The sequence below is a fragment of the Polypterus senegalus genome, chromosome 1 (genome assembly GCF_016835505.1).
Source record: "Polypterus senegalus isolate Bchr_013 chromosome 1, ASM1683550v1, whole genome shotgun sequence".
Classification (NCBI taxonomy): domain Eukaryota; kingdom Metazoa; phylum Chordata; class Cladistia; order Polypteriformes; family Polypteridae; genus Polypterus; species Polypterus senegalus.
Window position 1 is genome coordinate 70506987 of NC_053154.1, and position 15862 is coordinate 70522848.

The 15862-nt window shown below is 39.6% G+C and overlaps 1 protein-coding gene across 8 annotated transcripts in view; it reads right to left on the reverse strand.

Moving 5' to 3' along the window:
* sema6e (sema domain, transmembrane domain (TM), and cytoplasmic domain, (semaphorin) 6E) overlaps nt 1-15862 on the reverse strand; it is a 384951-nt gene that overhangs the window by 82201 nt on the left and 286888 nt on the right. For all 8 annotated transcript variants that reach the window (XM_039750618.1, XM_039750627.1, XM_039750576.1 and 5 more), the window contains 4 exons: nt 15032-15094; nt 12829-12930; nt 1970-2060; nt 1039-1161 (listed from right to left, as the gene is read on the reverse strand). In XM_039750618.1, coding sequence (XP_039606552.1) covers nt 1039-1161; nt 1970-2060; nt 12829-12930; nt 15032-15094 — 379 coding nt within the window. The remainder of the gene's footprint in view (nt 1-1038; nt 1162-1969; nt 2061-12828; nt 12931-15031; nt 15095-15862) is intronic.

The window sequence follows — 15862 nt, forward strand, 5'->3', positions numbered from 1 at the left end:
CATACTGTATGGAACACTCAAACAGACATTTAAATACATGTATTACCAATGCAACCAATCAATTTGATATCATGTCTACAATTTCCAGGGGGGAAGCTTGAGAGCTTGAGGAAATCATGTGGACAGGCAAACTGGACTGGAATCAACTCTGGACTCAAGTGTGGTAAAGTTCCTGTCAGCCAATGAAGCCCATATTCTGTGTTGGCAAGAATGTTGTGCAGTGCTGCCATTAGTAGTAAAAACATAAAACTAAGCTCACTTGATGCGGGTGGACCCAGTCTGGGACTGTGGGTTGTTGTAAAGTACTCAGTCAGGCTGTAAGATGACCTACTGATGGTAAGATGAACTGGTAATGGCTAATGGTGAAGTTTTGCAAGTATACTGAGCCATTGTCAGAAGGGGAAGTGGGAAGCCCCAAAGTTAGATATTTCAGGGATATTATAGTAGAAGGACAGTTGGAGAACAGCACTGAAGCTTTAATTAAGAGCTATGTTTCAGGAGTGCAGAGATATCTGGCATCACTAAGTGCAGTGCTAGGTGTACGGCCACTGGAGTAGCAAAGAATATTTTGGACCCAACAAGTATCTCCTGGCAGGGTTTAAAAGCCTCTTCTAGCCAAACAGTTGGGAGGGAGGGATACAGGAAAAGATAGCAGAGATTAAATAAAAGTGGTAAGGTTGGTGTGATACATGACTGCTTTGTGTGGAACCTTTTCTGGAATATTGAAAAGATACCCAACATTTTAGATAGGGATGCAAATCCTGGTTTGGCAGGACCAGAGGGACAGCAGTTTATTCATGTCCGTTCATCTTTTGTCTATCCCTTCCTTGTGTGTATTATTTTTTATACCATACTGTATATGTCTTTTTGTACTATTTTGGCCTCCTTTGTATTAGCTGGGTTTGGGAAAGAGGGAAGATTGGCCCTTATGGCCCACTAGGGAATGACATGTATGGAATTATCTGAGAAAATTTCCTCAATGTAATAAACTGCTCCTAAATAAATAACTGTTAGGAGGTTTTCTGTCCTCAGTCTTACCTCGAAGCCATTTGGAATCATACTTGACCGTTCTGAGTACAGGGCTACGTTCCCCCAGACTGCGGTAAATGACTGCGTCGCTGGCTAGGAAGTCTGCCATAGTTGCCGAGTAGAGGTTGCCATCTAAAACAAATAGCGCAAATCAGTGCTCATGTACAAGAAAGATGTTCAGGTGTCAATAGATGAAGCTTACTCAACAATACCTTCTGTGTTAATACCAGGCTCTGCCTAGTTTACTCTTCCTGCTCTGGCTTTTCTTCTTACTTCTTGTTTAATGCTTCATTAAATTTTAAATAGCCACATAAAAATTAGTCCTTGGTAGTGAATAATTTTTAGTAACCAATTCTTGTTGTCCTATCTATATTAGGGCCTCTCTTTGCCAGAATTCAGAAAACACTGTCATCTCTTCACAATGACCCCATCTTTCCCATTTTTATCTATACTCCCAGAAATATATTTTAATCAGTGTTTCTAAAGGTGGTGCTTTCATTTTTTACTAAACTGTGACCTCTTCCACCACTGTAACACCTTGCAAGCAGGTGTCATAATACTGAATGGAGTGCTTTACAAGGAGGGATTAAAGAAGCTCAATGCCCACTGGCAAAAATGTATTGATTGACTGAAAAATGTAAACAAAATTAGGTGACAGTTCTATTAATAATATCTAAGTTTCTTACTGTTTGTTTACTATTTATGTGGCAGGTTTCTGTGCTTACTTTCACAACAGTCTCTTCAATTTTGTTCCAGATATTTTGATAATTGACTAACAACAAATAAATTGTGAAAATGAATGAATAAAGCCAAATTCATGAACAATCCTCATCTTTATTTAAGTATTTGATGAGCACAGCATCAAAACGTCGACCTTTTCCTCTTCACTGGTAAAAACACTCCAAGCCACAGTGTACCTATGTGTTCCAGTCATACTTACCAGCAAAGAGAGCCACATTAGACTGTTTAGATTCAAAAGGGCATCGCGCCTGACCCAAAAGTTCTTCTCCATCCTGCTCCAGGGTCTCCATCTATAAAACATGTCAAAGAGAGAGAGAGAAGCAGAAATCAGAATCAGAAAATAAAAGAGCAATAAAGATGGACTAAGTGTAAGAGGGCTGGCTGCCTTCCTCTTAATTTCTGTAAACACCAGAACTTAAAACAAGTCCAAAGCACTTCACAAGTATTTAGCTACTATACTTTTATTTACATATAGTTTTAAAGGCATGAGAGGTGCCTTAGTCATCCTCATAGACTGGGTTACAGGTGGGGACTGAACCAGTTGTCTTGTGACTTGAAGTCTAATACTTTAGCCACTAGGCCACAGAAAGATATAAATGGGACAAATTATACTGCTTTTTAGCACATCATTGGGTGATTAAGTGTCAATTAAGCCAAGAGGAGGATAAGTACTGACTGACAACATGCCAAGCTGTACAGACCACACCACCCCATTCTTTGCAACATCTTCCAACTTCTAAGGAATTCCTGGACATTTTTTAGAGAACTCACAAAATGTTTCTCTTGCACGTCTCGGGCCTGCTCATGAGTCTTCTTCCAGTGGGTCACGCCTTTTACATCTTTTGATCGAGGTGTACAAGAAGCTTCCTAATTACATGCCGAAACCCCTTCAGATGGGTCCTCTTGAGCCAGAGAATCAGCGGTTCTGCTTCAGCGTCACACCATATATTGAATTCCTCACAATCACCTTATCACAAAGAGTGAACACAGCATCCCTATTTTGCATATTTTTACTTGAAGCAACATTTGTGATCATTGGTGGGGAGGGTGGTATAGAATCAAAATCTTATTCCCAAGATTAAGCTCCTTCCTCATCAACAATGCAAAAACTACTGCTGCTTTACTTATCTGTTGGTCAATCTCATGAACCTTGAGACACCTGTACTCCACTATTTGGACCAGATGTGCACTTTTTACTTGTAATGAACAAGTCACTCATTTCCAGGCGAGGACCAAGAACTCAGATTTGGACGTTCTAATTTTCATCCCAAACATTCAGCTGCAAACACAGAGTACAGTTTGATAAGGAGAAATGGAGAGTATCAGAAGACATGGAACCATTAGGTTCCCAAACCAGACATTCCACAAGCCTTGCTTGTCCATTCTGTCCATGAAATTCATGAAGAGGAGAATAGGCAAGCCCCCTGACAGGGTCCAATGCCCACAATGAAAGGACTAGATATTGTAAAACAGGATGGTTGACCACTTATTGGGTCACTTGCTGCGTCTGGTAACCCTGAGCCTGGAGACCATCACTAAGGCACAGTGGTGTTCTGAAGGAATCTGAAAAAGTGTTGACTCTAGGGCCAAATGAGAAACAGGTTGCAATTGTGAGTGGATGTCAGGGGAGGTGAGAGGTTCCTCAGACGTCAAAGACAGGAATGATCCTTGGACTGAGCTAGTGGGATCTTTGGCTGACTTGTGAATGAGACCAGATAACAGAAGGTTCACAGCCAGCTCATATAATTGTATGCTGTTAAAGAGGTGATGTAGTCTTCCATACACAAAATGGAAGAGATGCAAGGTGTGCGCTTGCAAGCAGCTTTTTACTGGACCTTGCCCAGAGGTTTATATTTCTTAATAATGTATATACAGAATCTGTAAAAAGAATAGAGCTACAGGTTTGGACTCCATTTGGCTTTTTGTATTGAACAGACTGACAAGCAGATCAAATAAATGTTAACAAAATTAATGAACAAAGTTCATGTCAGGTAAGAAAAGAGCTTTATCTTTTTAAAAAGTGAAAGCAGTCTTGTAATTATGAAAAAATAAGCAGAGCTATGGTAAACTTAATTCTGAGAAGATTGCGAGCAAAGCCAGAAAGCAAGTTAGGAGTCAAAACCAAAAGTCAAACATCAGTGCATCAAATTTTTCAGTTAGAAAAAGGCTAAAGGCTAGAATAGTCAGCATAACACAATGGAATCTGTATATATTTAAAATCCAGCATTTATATGTCTGTCTGTCTGTATGACTATCCGCTTTTCATGAGCGAACTACTTAATGGATTTAAATAGGGTTTTTTCTATAATATGCTTGAACATTCCGGTTGATTTTGCAACTTCTCTCATCGCGCTAAGTATCATCGTTTGCTTGCGGTACCAATTTATTTGCACGCATCCAAGAGAAACGCAGCCGACCGAGGGGAGTGGGGTGGTGCCCTCCCTCAGCTTTGGGGCATATCTTACATCTGCTTAGCTACTGAATGAGATAAACTACTTAACAGAATCAGATTGGGTTTTTTTTTATAATTTGCTAGAACATTCCGGTTGATTTTGTGACTTGTCTAATTAGGGTAAGAATCATAGTTTGCTGGCTGGAGCGATATATTCGCACTAATCCAAGACAGAGGCTGCGGGCCTAGTGCAGGGGGAATTGTGACGTCAGGAGTAGGGAGCCAGGCATGGCCCTGCTCACTCACACTTAGCTAGCGATACATGTTTGTTTATTGATTGTTAAAGTTTGTACTTTTGTGGTATAGCAGGTCCACAGCTTGCTTAGTAAAGGCCATTTTTTAAATAAATAATCACCGCTCTCACGGCGGCTTAGCGAGGGGGCGTTGGGCCATAGCAAGCCACGGGGCAATCTGCGGTGTGGGCGTTTCTCACCGAGTGCACAGGTGAGGGACTGCCCACATCCGTGATTGCTCCCGTGGCTAATATGCTACAGCTGCTATGTCCCCTCGCATTATAAAAAGCGCGAGTCGATTTGGAGAAGGAGGAGAGATGGAAAGTGAAGAGAAAGAGAAGGAAACGGAGGTGGACAGCAGGAAGCAGTAAGAAGAGAGAGAGAGAGAGAGAGAGAGAGAGAGAGAGAGAGAGAGAGAGCGACCAAATCAGTGCAGCAGGAAGTGGGCGAGCGAGCAAGCGAGTGAACGCTCACAGGCAGCTGAAGGCAGCCTGGGTGTTTGGCCAACACCTGGGAGAAGTTGTGGTTGCTCCTGCAGTGTTTGTTTTGAAGGGCGGGAGTGACCGGGAAGGTGCAGTACTCTCCGTGGAAGGTAGCGGGAGTCGGGACTTGGGACATGGTGTTCCCTGTGTGAGAGCTATGGTCACAGTGGGATTCCCAAGTCACTGTCAGGGGGAGCCAATCGCAGCCAAGGATCGGTAAGGCGACTGATAGTAGCAGGAGAAGCAGATATTGTAAAGGTCAGCTGCAGAGAGAGAGCGTCTCCCTTGTTGCGGGGCCCAGATGGGTGAAGCAGGAGAGAAGCTAGTTTTAAAAGAAGGCACCAGGTTTGTTGTTGGTTTTTAAAGACTGCTACCTGATGAACATTTTTAACCTCGTTTTTAAAGGATTGTTTTTTGTAATGGTTTTAACCTCCACATTTCTTAATGGATTATTTATTTAATGAAGATTTTGAGAAGCACTGCACTTTATTTGTTTGACCATTTTAATAAAAGCACTATGCACTTTTTACCATCCCCTTGCTCGATTGTTATTGCCTCCACTGACTAGCTCACTCGGTGACATTATCGACGGTGTTGGGTTGAAGGGCTCCCCAAACAAAGATGGGAGCATGGAGCCGAACCCGGATCGTCACAACTACAACCCGGGTGGAGCCGTGGGAGACGACTAGTCTACTATATAATAAAACACTAAGGTCTATGTGTCCAGTCCCTCTGAGCAATCTGATTGGGTCAGCTTGGCTTTGGTGATGCAATGAGATGGAAGGGCCAGAGTGAGACACATGAAGAAGAGTAAAGATGTATGAGGCATGGTTAGACAGTCACCTTCAGAGATGGCAAGTATAAAACTGAATAGGATGTGAGAAAGATCTCCTGAAAATAATGAGTGGGTCTGAGAAGCAGGCTATATGGTAAAGCAATCAAGAGAAGGAGCACTGGTGAAGAGACGTTCAGACATGTGCAAATACAGAGGAAAGGCACTGAAGGTACACGTATGGCTCGAGATAGCAAATATTTTTAAATAATTGTATTAACCGTCTTTGACAGTTACCGTGGCTAGTCTTAAATAAATGATGTGCAATGACGTTACCATCAGTAACATGGTGGCAAAAACCCATTTAAGGAATAAACATGACAATGAAATCTCACATAAGCTGAAGCATCTTGCGAAGAGATTAATTCCCCAAATAACTACATCACCATCATGACATTAAAAATAAACAAATGTCCTAAAAATGAAATATAATACAAAAATAATATTTGGAAAATTATAAAAAATAAGATTAATGACATGACTCAAAACTCTCCATCACAACAAAAAAGTTTAGCTTTCTATACACCTATCAGATAACAGGCAGTGAGTTTTCTGACTTCTGATTTTTTTGGTATATACAATAAAACTAGTGTAACAACAAGTAGAGCCTTTTACCAAACACTAGGTGAGACCTTGTATGTCCTTTATTTGGATAACAAATATCCAAATAGAATAAGAATTTTTTGCCTAGATACAGGACATGACTTTGGAAAAAACAGGGAGTCATTCATTGGAGCCTGACGAGTCTGTTGTGGAGACTGGTGTTATAGTGAACTAAACAAAGTGGCTTTGTGGATGAACAGTTAGAATAACCCATCATGGTCCTGCTAACTGGAAGAAACAAAAGGCACTAGCTCTACAAAACAGAACTATGGAAACCAGAGGACAATAAAGTGCAAGCAACAAGGTACATTGTATGAATCTTTTGACATGTTTTGAAAACGGATAAATGGTTAGTTTAAAGTAGACAGATCCATTCTGAAAAAGACAAGATTCTGTTTTCAGCTTAGCAAAGGAGACACCACAGTGCTGAGCGGTGCCTGAGTTCAGCCTCGAGTGTTAAATTACCCACTACTAAGCTCTGCAAGTCATGATCGACTTTCATAAAACTGCACTGAATGCAAATAAATATCTCCCTGTCAAAACAGCACTAAAGCAGCAAGTGATGTTTTCCAGATGTTCTTTTTTCTTTTTTATCATTAGTGTTTGCAGTTTATCAACTAATTAACCCTTAGACTAAAGTTTGGTTTTTTTTGTTTTTATTCTTGGTTATGGAGAATGGCCTTTAAAGACTACAAATCCTCTAAAATTCCAGCCAGCATGTATCCCATTTCCAATGAAACTAAGTTTGCTTTAGCACTTTCCCAAGTTCAGGGTGTTAGAAGGTGCACACACGCTCTTTTATTGCACACAGCTCTCCAATCAGGGAGGTCTTTGGTGTTTGGCAGTATGACAACCACTCTTCCGCTGCTTGCCAACCTCTTGTCACACACACTGCCAGCAAATTTTTTCAAAGGTCTTGGAGACCACTGAAGGCAGAATTCTTCCCAGTTGGCATGCTCTAAGCACTCCTGCCCTGAACTGCATATCAAAGAATTAAAGAAAAAAAGCCGGATCACCGAGGCCCAGCATGCACTTTTCAGATTCGTCTGTCTGAATAATAATAATAATAAAAATAATAATAATGCTGATTATTGCTTTTCTGAACACTACTGCCATACAGCTCCAAAATCTTGGCTTGGTCACTATCTGAATGAAGACTGAAGATTTTCCCCATGTATTCATTGTGAGGGATTGCCAGCTGTGTATCCCGGCCAACACCCCCAAACCGCCAGATGGAGCCATCCCTGCAACATGGAAGGGCCCCGAATTCCAGTAGGGCATCATGGAACTTGGAGTCTTTCATCACAGCCTTGCTGGATACCATGGGGGCCACCGGAGGACGCTGCAGGGAGGCCCAGGGACTTATACTTTCCTTATAGCCTGGAAGTAATTCACAATCGCGGAAACGGAAGAAATGATATACTTACGGGTTGAACAAAAGAGGAGTTCTGATCTGACCCGGAAGTGCTAGGAATGACATGGACTGGGGGGATCAGAAGCATTTCCGGGTCAAAGACTTTAAAAGGACTCTGGGAAATCCCAGCAGAGAGCCGAGTTGGGAGGAATAGTGACTGAGCTGCTGGGAGTGGAGGTTTATTGTTATTGTTTATTAATTATTGTGGATTATTGATATATTATTAGAGTATTGTGGAGTAGTGGTGCTTTGTGCACATTATTATTATAATAAATAATAATTCTAGGCTTTTACCTGGTGTCTGACGAGTGGTCTGAGGGTTTAAAGGGGTCAAGAAAGCCCTAAACTGTCACACCATATATATATATTTTGCAGGTACTTCAGCTTTTCCTTTCACATCACAAATGGCCAGAACAAAATCCTGTAGTATTAACTGCAAGGTAGAACCAATCATGGATGGGGTGTCCATGCATCACCAGAAACAAATTATTCATGGTATATGGGAGGAAAACCAATGGTTCCTGGCAAAAACCTAATTGTAGGCAGGGTGAATGTAGATACTCTAAACAAACAGTGACAAGGCTGGCAGTCAATTCAGTTTCATGCAGTCGTGACACAGCAATGGTGACCACCACGCCACTCAGCCACTTTACAGCACTTTATACAGTATGCACATAATAAAAAAAACTGAACGCTACTGTAAAATATTATGTCGGCCTGACTGGATTTTTTTCTGCTTTAGTTGTATGTGTCTGGCTTTAGCTTGGCATCCTCTGCAGGGTGAGATATAGCTGGGAAAAGTGCCCACTGCTCTGTGACCCTGACTGGAATAAAGCAGATTTGAAAAATGATGTTCCTATTGACTCCTAATGATACATCAGTTCTCTCACAAAATATGAAGATTAATGCAAACTGTGTAAATAATGTAGTCATTAGAACATAAATAATTTAACAAATGAGATAAGGCCATTCTGTCAATCAGTCTCAATGGGTTAGCTAATAGCTATTCCAATATATCATCCAGACATTTTTTAACAAATCTTCAGGACAGTGTGCAGTGGCTAGTGTTGTTGCCTAACTGATCCAATGTCCTCATTTTAACGTTGTACTCTGATTTTCCTTCCACCTCCCTAAAGAGATGAGTGTTAGTTTAACTGATAATTCTAAACTGGCATATATGTGTGTGTGTGTGTGTGTGTGTGTGTGTGTATCCCTGTGATGTACTAGTACCCACTACAGGGTTCCTTTAGAAAAGTCTCCATCTTTCCATGGCCTTTCACTGGTTTTAGCCAATCCTTGAATGTATGCATATAACTCTGAATAATGTGGACTCACTACATATCTGAAAGATTACAGGTGGATCCAACTGATGAACATCTAAAGACCTGGGTTGGTATTTATCAAGCGTCACAGAATTACTCCTAGGAATTGCACTAAAAGTCTAACTAGGTTAATTTGCCCTGCCTCAGAGTAGGACATTAGAAGTAGTTACCAATCATCTTAGTCCCAGTTAGGAGAAGGAAACCATGTCTAAGAATGAAAGATGCCATCCCTTGCTGCAAATTAGCACTTTTGATGATGTTTTATAGCTTTCTGATACTAATACTGAGGCTTCACCACAAAGATAATGATGAAAATAATAATTTGCAAAGAAAAGCAACAAAAATAAGAAGGAAAACATAATAAGGCAGGATATTGCGCTAAGCTGCACATAATTGTCAAGCATAATACTGCCGTGAGCACCAAGAAAGACCGACACATACATACCGACTGAAAATTAAGCCTGATAATAAATATGTTTATATAACAATGAATGATCTACTTTCAGAAGTATCGCCTTCCAGCTGTTATGGCCATGGGAAATGCCTCATATAAAGTATCAGTTACTGAAACCAGCCACGGTTATTCCTGAACTGTTACTAAAGTTATATTCACTCTTGCACTATTCTAGATTGTCTTCCGAAAGTGTATGACATGATCCCCCTTACTTTCTGTAAGGCTCTGTTTATGCCCCAGTTGTCTTTACTGCCTGTAAGTTGTAAAGGGAATCTTTCAAGGGTCAGTTGAATGCAGAGCTCAGTGTACCTGTGTGACCTTCTGCTGCCATTCACCCATCCAGGGTGCCATTATCTTCAGGGTGGCATGTTGACTACTACAATACAGTTTGCATCCATGATCACGTGTGTGTTCATACTGTGCTATTGCTTGCAACTCACATATGCATGTTCTGCCACACTTGGGGGCAATAATGGTTATGTGCCTGAATGTAGCTTGATTTAATACTGCATCACGTTGAGTGGTGAGGAAATGTATAAATCTGCATATTACCTCATGCTTTGAAAGAGCATTCAAATTCTGGTGCAAAGTTCAAGAAATGTTTGGTTTTGACAAACCCAAAGCTTCCATTTCCCTGTGGCCAAAAAGCAAATTTTGGCTGAAAGTGTATGGCTTTTCTGCGTAGATGGATCGATCTTGTAATGTATAAGAATATTATAATGTTACGGAGATTATTCCATCTCTGTCAAATCAGTATATCGTTACAAGTGCATTGTTGTACATTGTTTCCAAAATACTCAGCCTTTCCTGGGATGTGCATGTCCATGTCTGCCTGAATGCCATATTCTAGCAGCTCCTAGCGAATTACGACAGCTCACAAGCTCTCCTAAATCCTGGTGAACTTAGAAGTTTCGTAAAACACAGGAAAAGTTATAAAATACTTTTACTCTAACCCCAAAGATTAGGACCAAATTTGTGTCACTCTGAGATTTTTGAGCCAGTTTGGACCATTTTCCTACTCCGAGCTTTTGATAAATATGGGTACTGGATTATATAGTCACACATACTTTTCTCAAGGCTAGACCTAGAAATGGTGATCTTGGTGTATTTAAATAACTTTCCTATTTTGGACTCCAAAAATATATTGCTGGGTTGATTGGCCTGATATGAATCAAGTTTAAATTAGAATAATATAAATTAGTGTCTTTTAAATCAATCAACAACTATTTTATACAGGCACTTTTTTATAACAGGTGCAATCACAAGATTTGTAGAACAGAACTGAAATACAATAAAACTTCAAGCATAAGAGCCTAGCCATGTTGAAAATAAAGAGCAGGAATTTTAAAATAGGACAAACTGATAAAGACATGGCAAGCTAGCAATCACAGCTAATAGACAGTAAGGTATAATTTGATCGCCCAGTGAATTATAGAAGGAATTGTTCCAGAAGCAGTAATTGAAGGAATAGCAATTAAATACAAGTGAGCATAGGTGCATCATCAGCATTGATTAATACACTGACAGAAATGGAGACTCGTGCACAGCTAGAAGTGCGTGTGTGTCCTGTCGCAGACTGATATTCTGTCCAGGGCTGGAGTCAGAAATCGGGTGGCTGTTTTGAAACTACTATCATTCATCATCCATGACCTAATGGATAGTTATCAAGTGGACAGTGGGCCTCAGATGACAAGTACTGCTATATAATAGTCCTGACTGGCAGCATCAGCTTTAATATAAAAACAGTAGCAACATCTTCCTCCTTTTTCTACACAAGCCAGGTTTAACTGCTGAGAATGACTTATATGACATCTAAGTTCGAAACACTTGTCTAGGGCATAGATTAGTTGTGGCAAAAATAATCCATTTATAGCCATCCATTTTCTGACCCTGTGTTCACACCGAATGCATGCCTATCCCAACAGTCTCAGACAGAGGACAGAGACTATCAGCCATAGGACACACCTACCCTCATGCCAACACTGATTCATGGCAAGCTAAATTAAACTGGAAAAGGTCACACAAAAGCAGCAGCTATGGTGACCAGAATTCCTGTGTTTGTGAGGCACCACTAATACCTACTGCATCACCATGCCACCTCATTCATTATACGTTTTACAAAATAGCATTGCCAACATATTAAAATATATAATAAAACATATGTACACAAATAATATAAGAAGAACACAGTAACAGGAAGCAACAATATAAATCAAATTAATATAGATAATAACTAAATATATAAACTTTTTGTTTTTGGTGTGTGACTGTGTTGACAGGATATCTAATCTATGTACTATTAAGTGTGTTTTTCTGTCTTTTCATTGTGTACCATTGTAGAAGGGCCATTCTGGTGGGGCAGGAGGAGGAACTTTGTGTGGACATTTGCATATAAAACAAACTGTTCTCTAGAGTTTAGTCTTAAGAATGACTTTAGCAGAGCTGTGTAGCCCTGCTGCATTTAGAGCCAGTGGTTTCCAGGCTTTTCAAGACTTGGTACTCCTTTTCAGCTCCACAGACTCTGTGTACCAACTCAAAGAAAGTATGTTATCTTTTCTGAAAAACAATGCCTTGTACTTTGTACACTAGTACTCATACTAGCACAAATAAATGTCATGTAGTGTATTGACTTTACACAAAAACATGACTTGTTTTTTAATGTATTCTGCTCAGCATTTTTTCGAGATTCTGCATATTTGGTGATGTGCATGATAGATTTAATCTGAAACTGCTCCTCAGAGTTTAGCTTCAACCCATTTTCCATGCTGCTTCTTAGCTTGTGTGTGTGTGTTTTTTTTTTTAAATTAAACTAGGTTTGTTTACTTTTTGGAACTGATATAACCCAGCTATTCTGACAAATGTTTACTACGGATGCAAACAGTCATTTTTTTTCCCCCTCATTGGAGCATTTTCAATAAAACTGTGGTTTTGAGCAATAGTAGTTTCCATTACATGGTACACAAACTAAAGAGGGTACAGGCAATGCTCAGCACTTGAAAAATAGCAACTGAATAGAAAGAACAGATTTTACACTGTAAAGTGTGCTATTCCCTGTACAGTTACAGGGTTTCTGCGTACCCCCATACGGCAATTTGAGAACCTTTGGTATGAGCAAAGGAGGAATGAATAATGAACAAACAAATGGAAATTCATATCATGTTTAACAAAAATAGTTTAAAATTAAGTTTAACAAATTAAAAAAATATGTGAGCAGAAATACATATAAAGATCAAAATAGACAGAACAACTAAGGTATTGTGCATTACCTTATAGTTCCGACAAGTAGGGTTGAAGGCGTTTGTTCCGCAGGCAAAGAGAGTCTGGTCATTTCGAGAGACTAGGACTTTGATGTAGTTGTAGCATTCATCCTGAAATTAAAACAAAATACTTATACTGTCGGTGTATGGTAACAGCAAACATTTTGTGTTGAAAAATGCTATTTTACCACTGGGTGACAGAGCTGCTTGGATGTTTCTTTTAAAGGAAGCAATCATTACCGTGTCATTTCTATGAGTAACAGGTTGGTTTAAATGCCTTTTGACAATGAACGTGGAAGTTTCACACATGAAGATAAAGGTTTTAAAAGCAATGCAATGCAAATCCACTAGATTTTTAGGGTCTGATATCAGAGATATTTTTATAACATTTATTTGTAAACAAAGCTGAGACATGCTTCTAATGTGAAGCTCAATCTTGCCAACTCAGGAGGTGGCATACTTCCTTAGTGACAAAGGGAGGTCGGTGAACAATCATCAAAAAATCAAGCATAAACAAAACAACAAAATAATTTAATGTCTAACACCAGACCTCCAGAAAAAAAAACAGTATTTTCAAATGACTTTATTTTAGTCTGTATCCTGATGTTAGACAGTTGGGCATTCAGTTAGTTACAGTTACATTGCGATAAGGGGCTCTTTATAGCTCAACATGCTGAAGAAAATTTAAAAGTAATTCTGTCTGGAGGGCTTTTGTACAATGTTGCCATATGGCAATGTTTCCACCACATGTTATTTTTTGACATATATAACAAAAATCTCTTTTTCTATCCTGCTGTGTGAACAAAAAAAAAGGGTTGATGAATTGGTGTCCGAGAGTAGCATATGTGAGGAGACTCGTCAGCTTGCGCCAAATGCAAACAACTTTGGATAGACAGAAAGAACTTGATCATACAGGTGACTGGAGCTAGAGGACCATAACCTGTCTGATGGCACTGGAGATATCATATATTATATAAATATATGTTGGACGGCATGGTGGCGCAGTGGTAGCGCTGCTGCCTCGCAGATAGGAGACCTGGGTTCGCTTCCTGGGTCCTCCCTGCGTGGAGTTTGCATGTTCTCCCTGTGTCTGCGTGGGTTTCCTCCCACAGTCCAAAGACATGCAGGTTAGGTTGATTGGCGATTCTAAATTGGCTTGGTGTATGGGTGTGTTTGTGTGTCCTGCGGTTGGTTTGGCACCCTGCCCAGGATTGGTTCCTGCCTTGCACCCTGTGTTGGCTGGGATTGGCTCCAGCAGACCCTGGCGACCCAGTGTTCGGATTCAGCGGGTTGGAAAATGGATGGATGGATAAATATATGTTTGAAATAGTATACAATTATACTAAAATAAAGAGCAGGAAACAGCTACAAAAACCCAATATCTGTGGGGTCTGTATAACCATTACAATGGAAGAAAAATGCAGTTCTGTGAAAGGCTAATTGTATTTCCATTTTCAAAGTCACTTGACAGGGAAGGAGTCTATTTGTTCCTATTGGTTATTTCTCAATTCTTCTTGTATAAACACAATTTAAATTCAAATACACGGTATGCTGAATGCAAATTAAGTATGAACACTGTCAGACGCGTGCATATGGGACACAGCTTAAGGTCTCTTGGGATGGTAGTTACCCACCAAACCAGGGATTGGCACTGCTTGCTAAAGCATTTTCTCTTCCTCCCTCTGTAGAACTTAAGAACCTCTGACATCAGAGACACTGTCTGCCCTCCTCTACCCACATGTTCCTGTCGAGAAGCCATATGACCAGCAGTTTGGCCATTTTGAGTTAGTTCTGTTTTGAACATCAGGTCTAAAAAGACACTTCAGCAACTTGCTGCATATGTATTTGTTTTCTACAAACCTTTAGTTACATCGGAGTCAACAGGTGCAACAAACCATTTCACGTTGCTGTGTCTCCTTTTACAACACTTAATGTGAAGAAAGATTATAATTATGTTATTAGTCCTAGAGTCTAAACAAAGCTATTGTATATCTGAGAGGGGAAAATAATGAACTTGACAGATTTTGAATGAAACAAAATTTAATTAAGGGTGAATAATTCCTCAAGGCATAATATTATATGTAATTCACATGTTGGCAGACATCTATTCTCTTTATTTTGGAGCATAATAGTTTTGTTAAGAGGACTGCTGAATATACTTGAATATATTTAAGGCCATACACACTAGTCTCAGTGGCTGGGAAGCACTTACATTGTTCTTTCCTCTTAATGCACATTTTTCCATGTCTTGAGGTTTGGTCTTCCAGGTCAGCTTCTGCAAGAGAAAATGAAAATCTTCAAAAAATCAAAACACTAACATTAAACTCTTTAGATGGTTAAAGATTCTGACAAAAGTTTACAGATGAAACAACCTATGTGACATCTCATAGAGCAAAATGGATACTGGACTTGCATGTGAGTCGTGGTAGTCTATAAACTGTGGAAAAGTTGGATGAGACTGCAAGAGTTTGGGTGGTATATGTCAAAATAACAAACAGGATGCATGATACATTAACAAAGCATGCAGAAATCCTCAAATGCCAGACTACTCTACGAAATGCTTCGAAAGTTAGACAATCTTTTAATAATCTTCAGTCTTGGACGTGAGGAAAACATATAGGAGCCTTCACTTGCTAGTCAAGAGCTAGCTAACAAGAAAAAGAAGTACTATAACTTTCTAGATGTAAATGAAATGTCTTTGAGGTTTCATGGTTAAAACATCAGTACTGAAAGTTAATAATATACAGGTGCTGAAAACTTTGCAGTTTCTGGCACTAATCTGGAAAATAAACTAGTATGAAGTCGTTTTTGGAGGTGGCACTAACCTGGTTTGATCACCCAACCATCTAAAGTCAGCACCTGCCTAGACTACACTAATGAAAAAAGTACAGAACCAAATAAAGAAACTTATAATCAAGCAAAAATGCAACATATTATAAAAAATATATTATAAAAAATCTGCTACACCACAAATAAGACAGACTTTGAAAGAGTACAAAAAAATCAGGTTCAGAAAATAAGATTCACTGCACCTGATAATGAT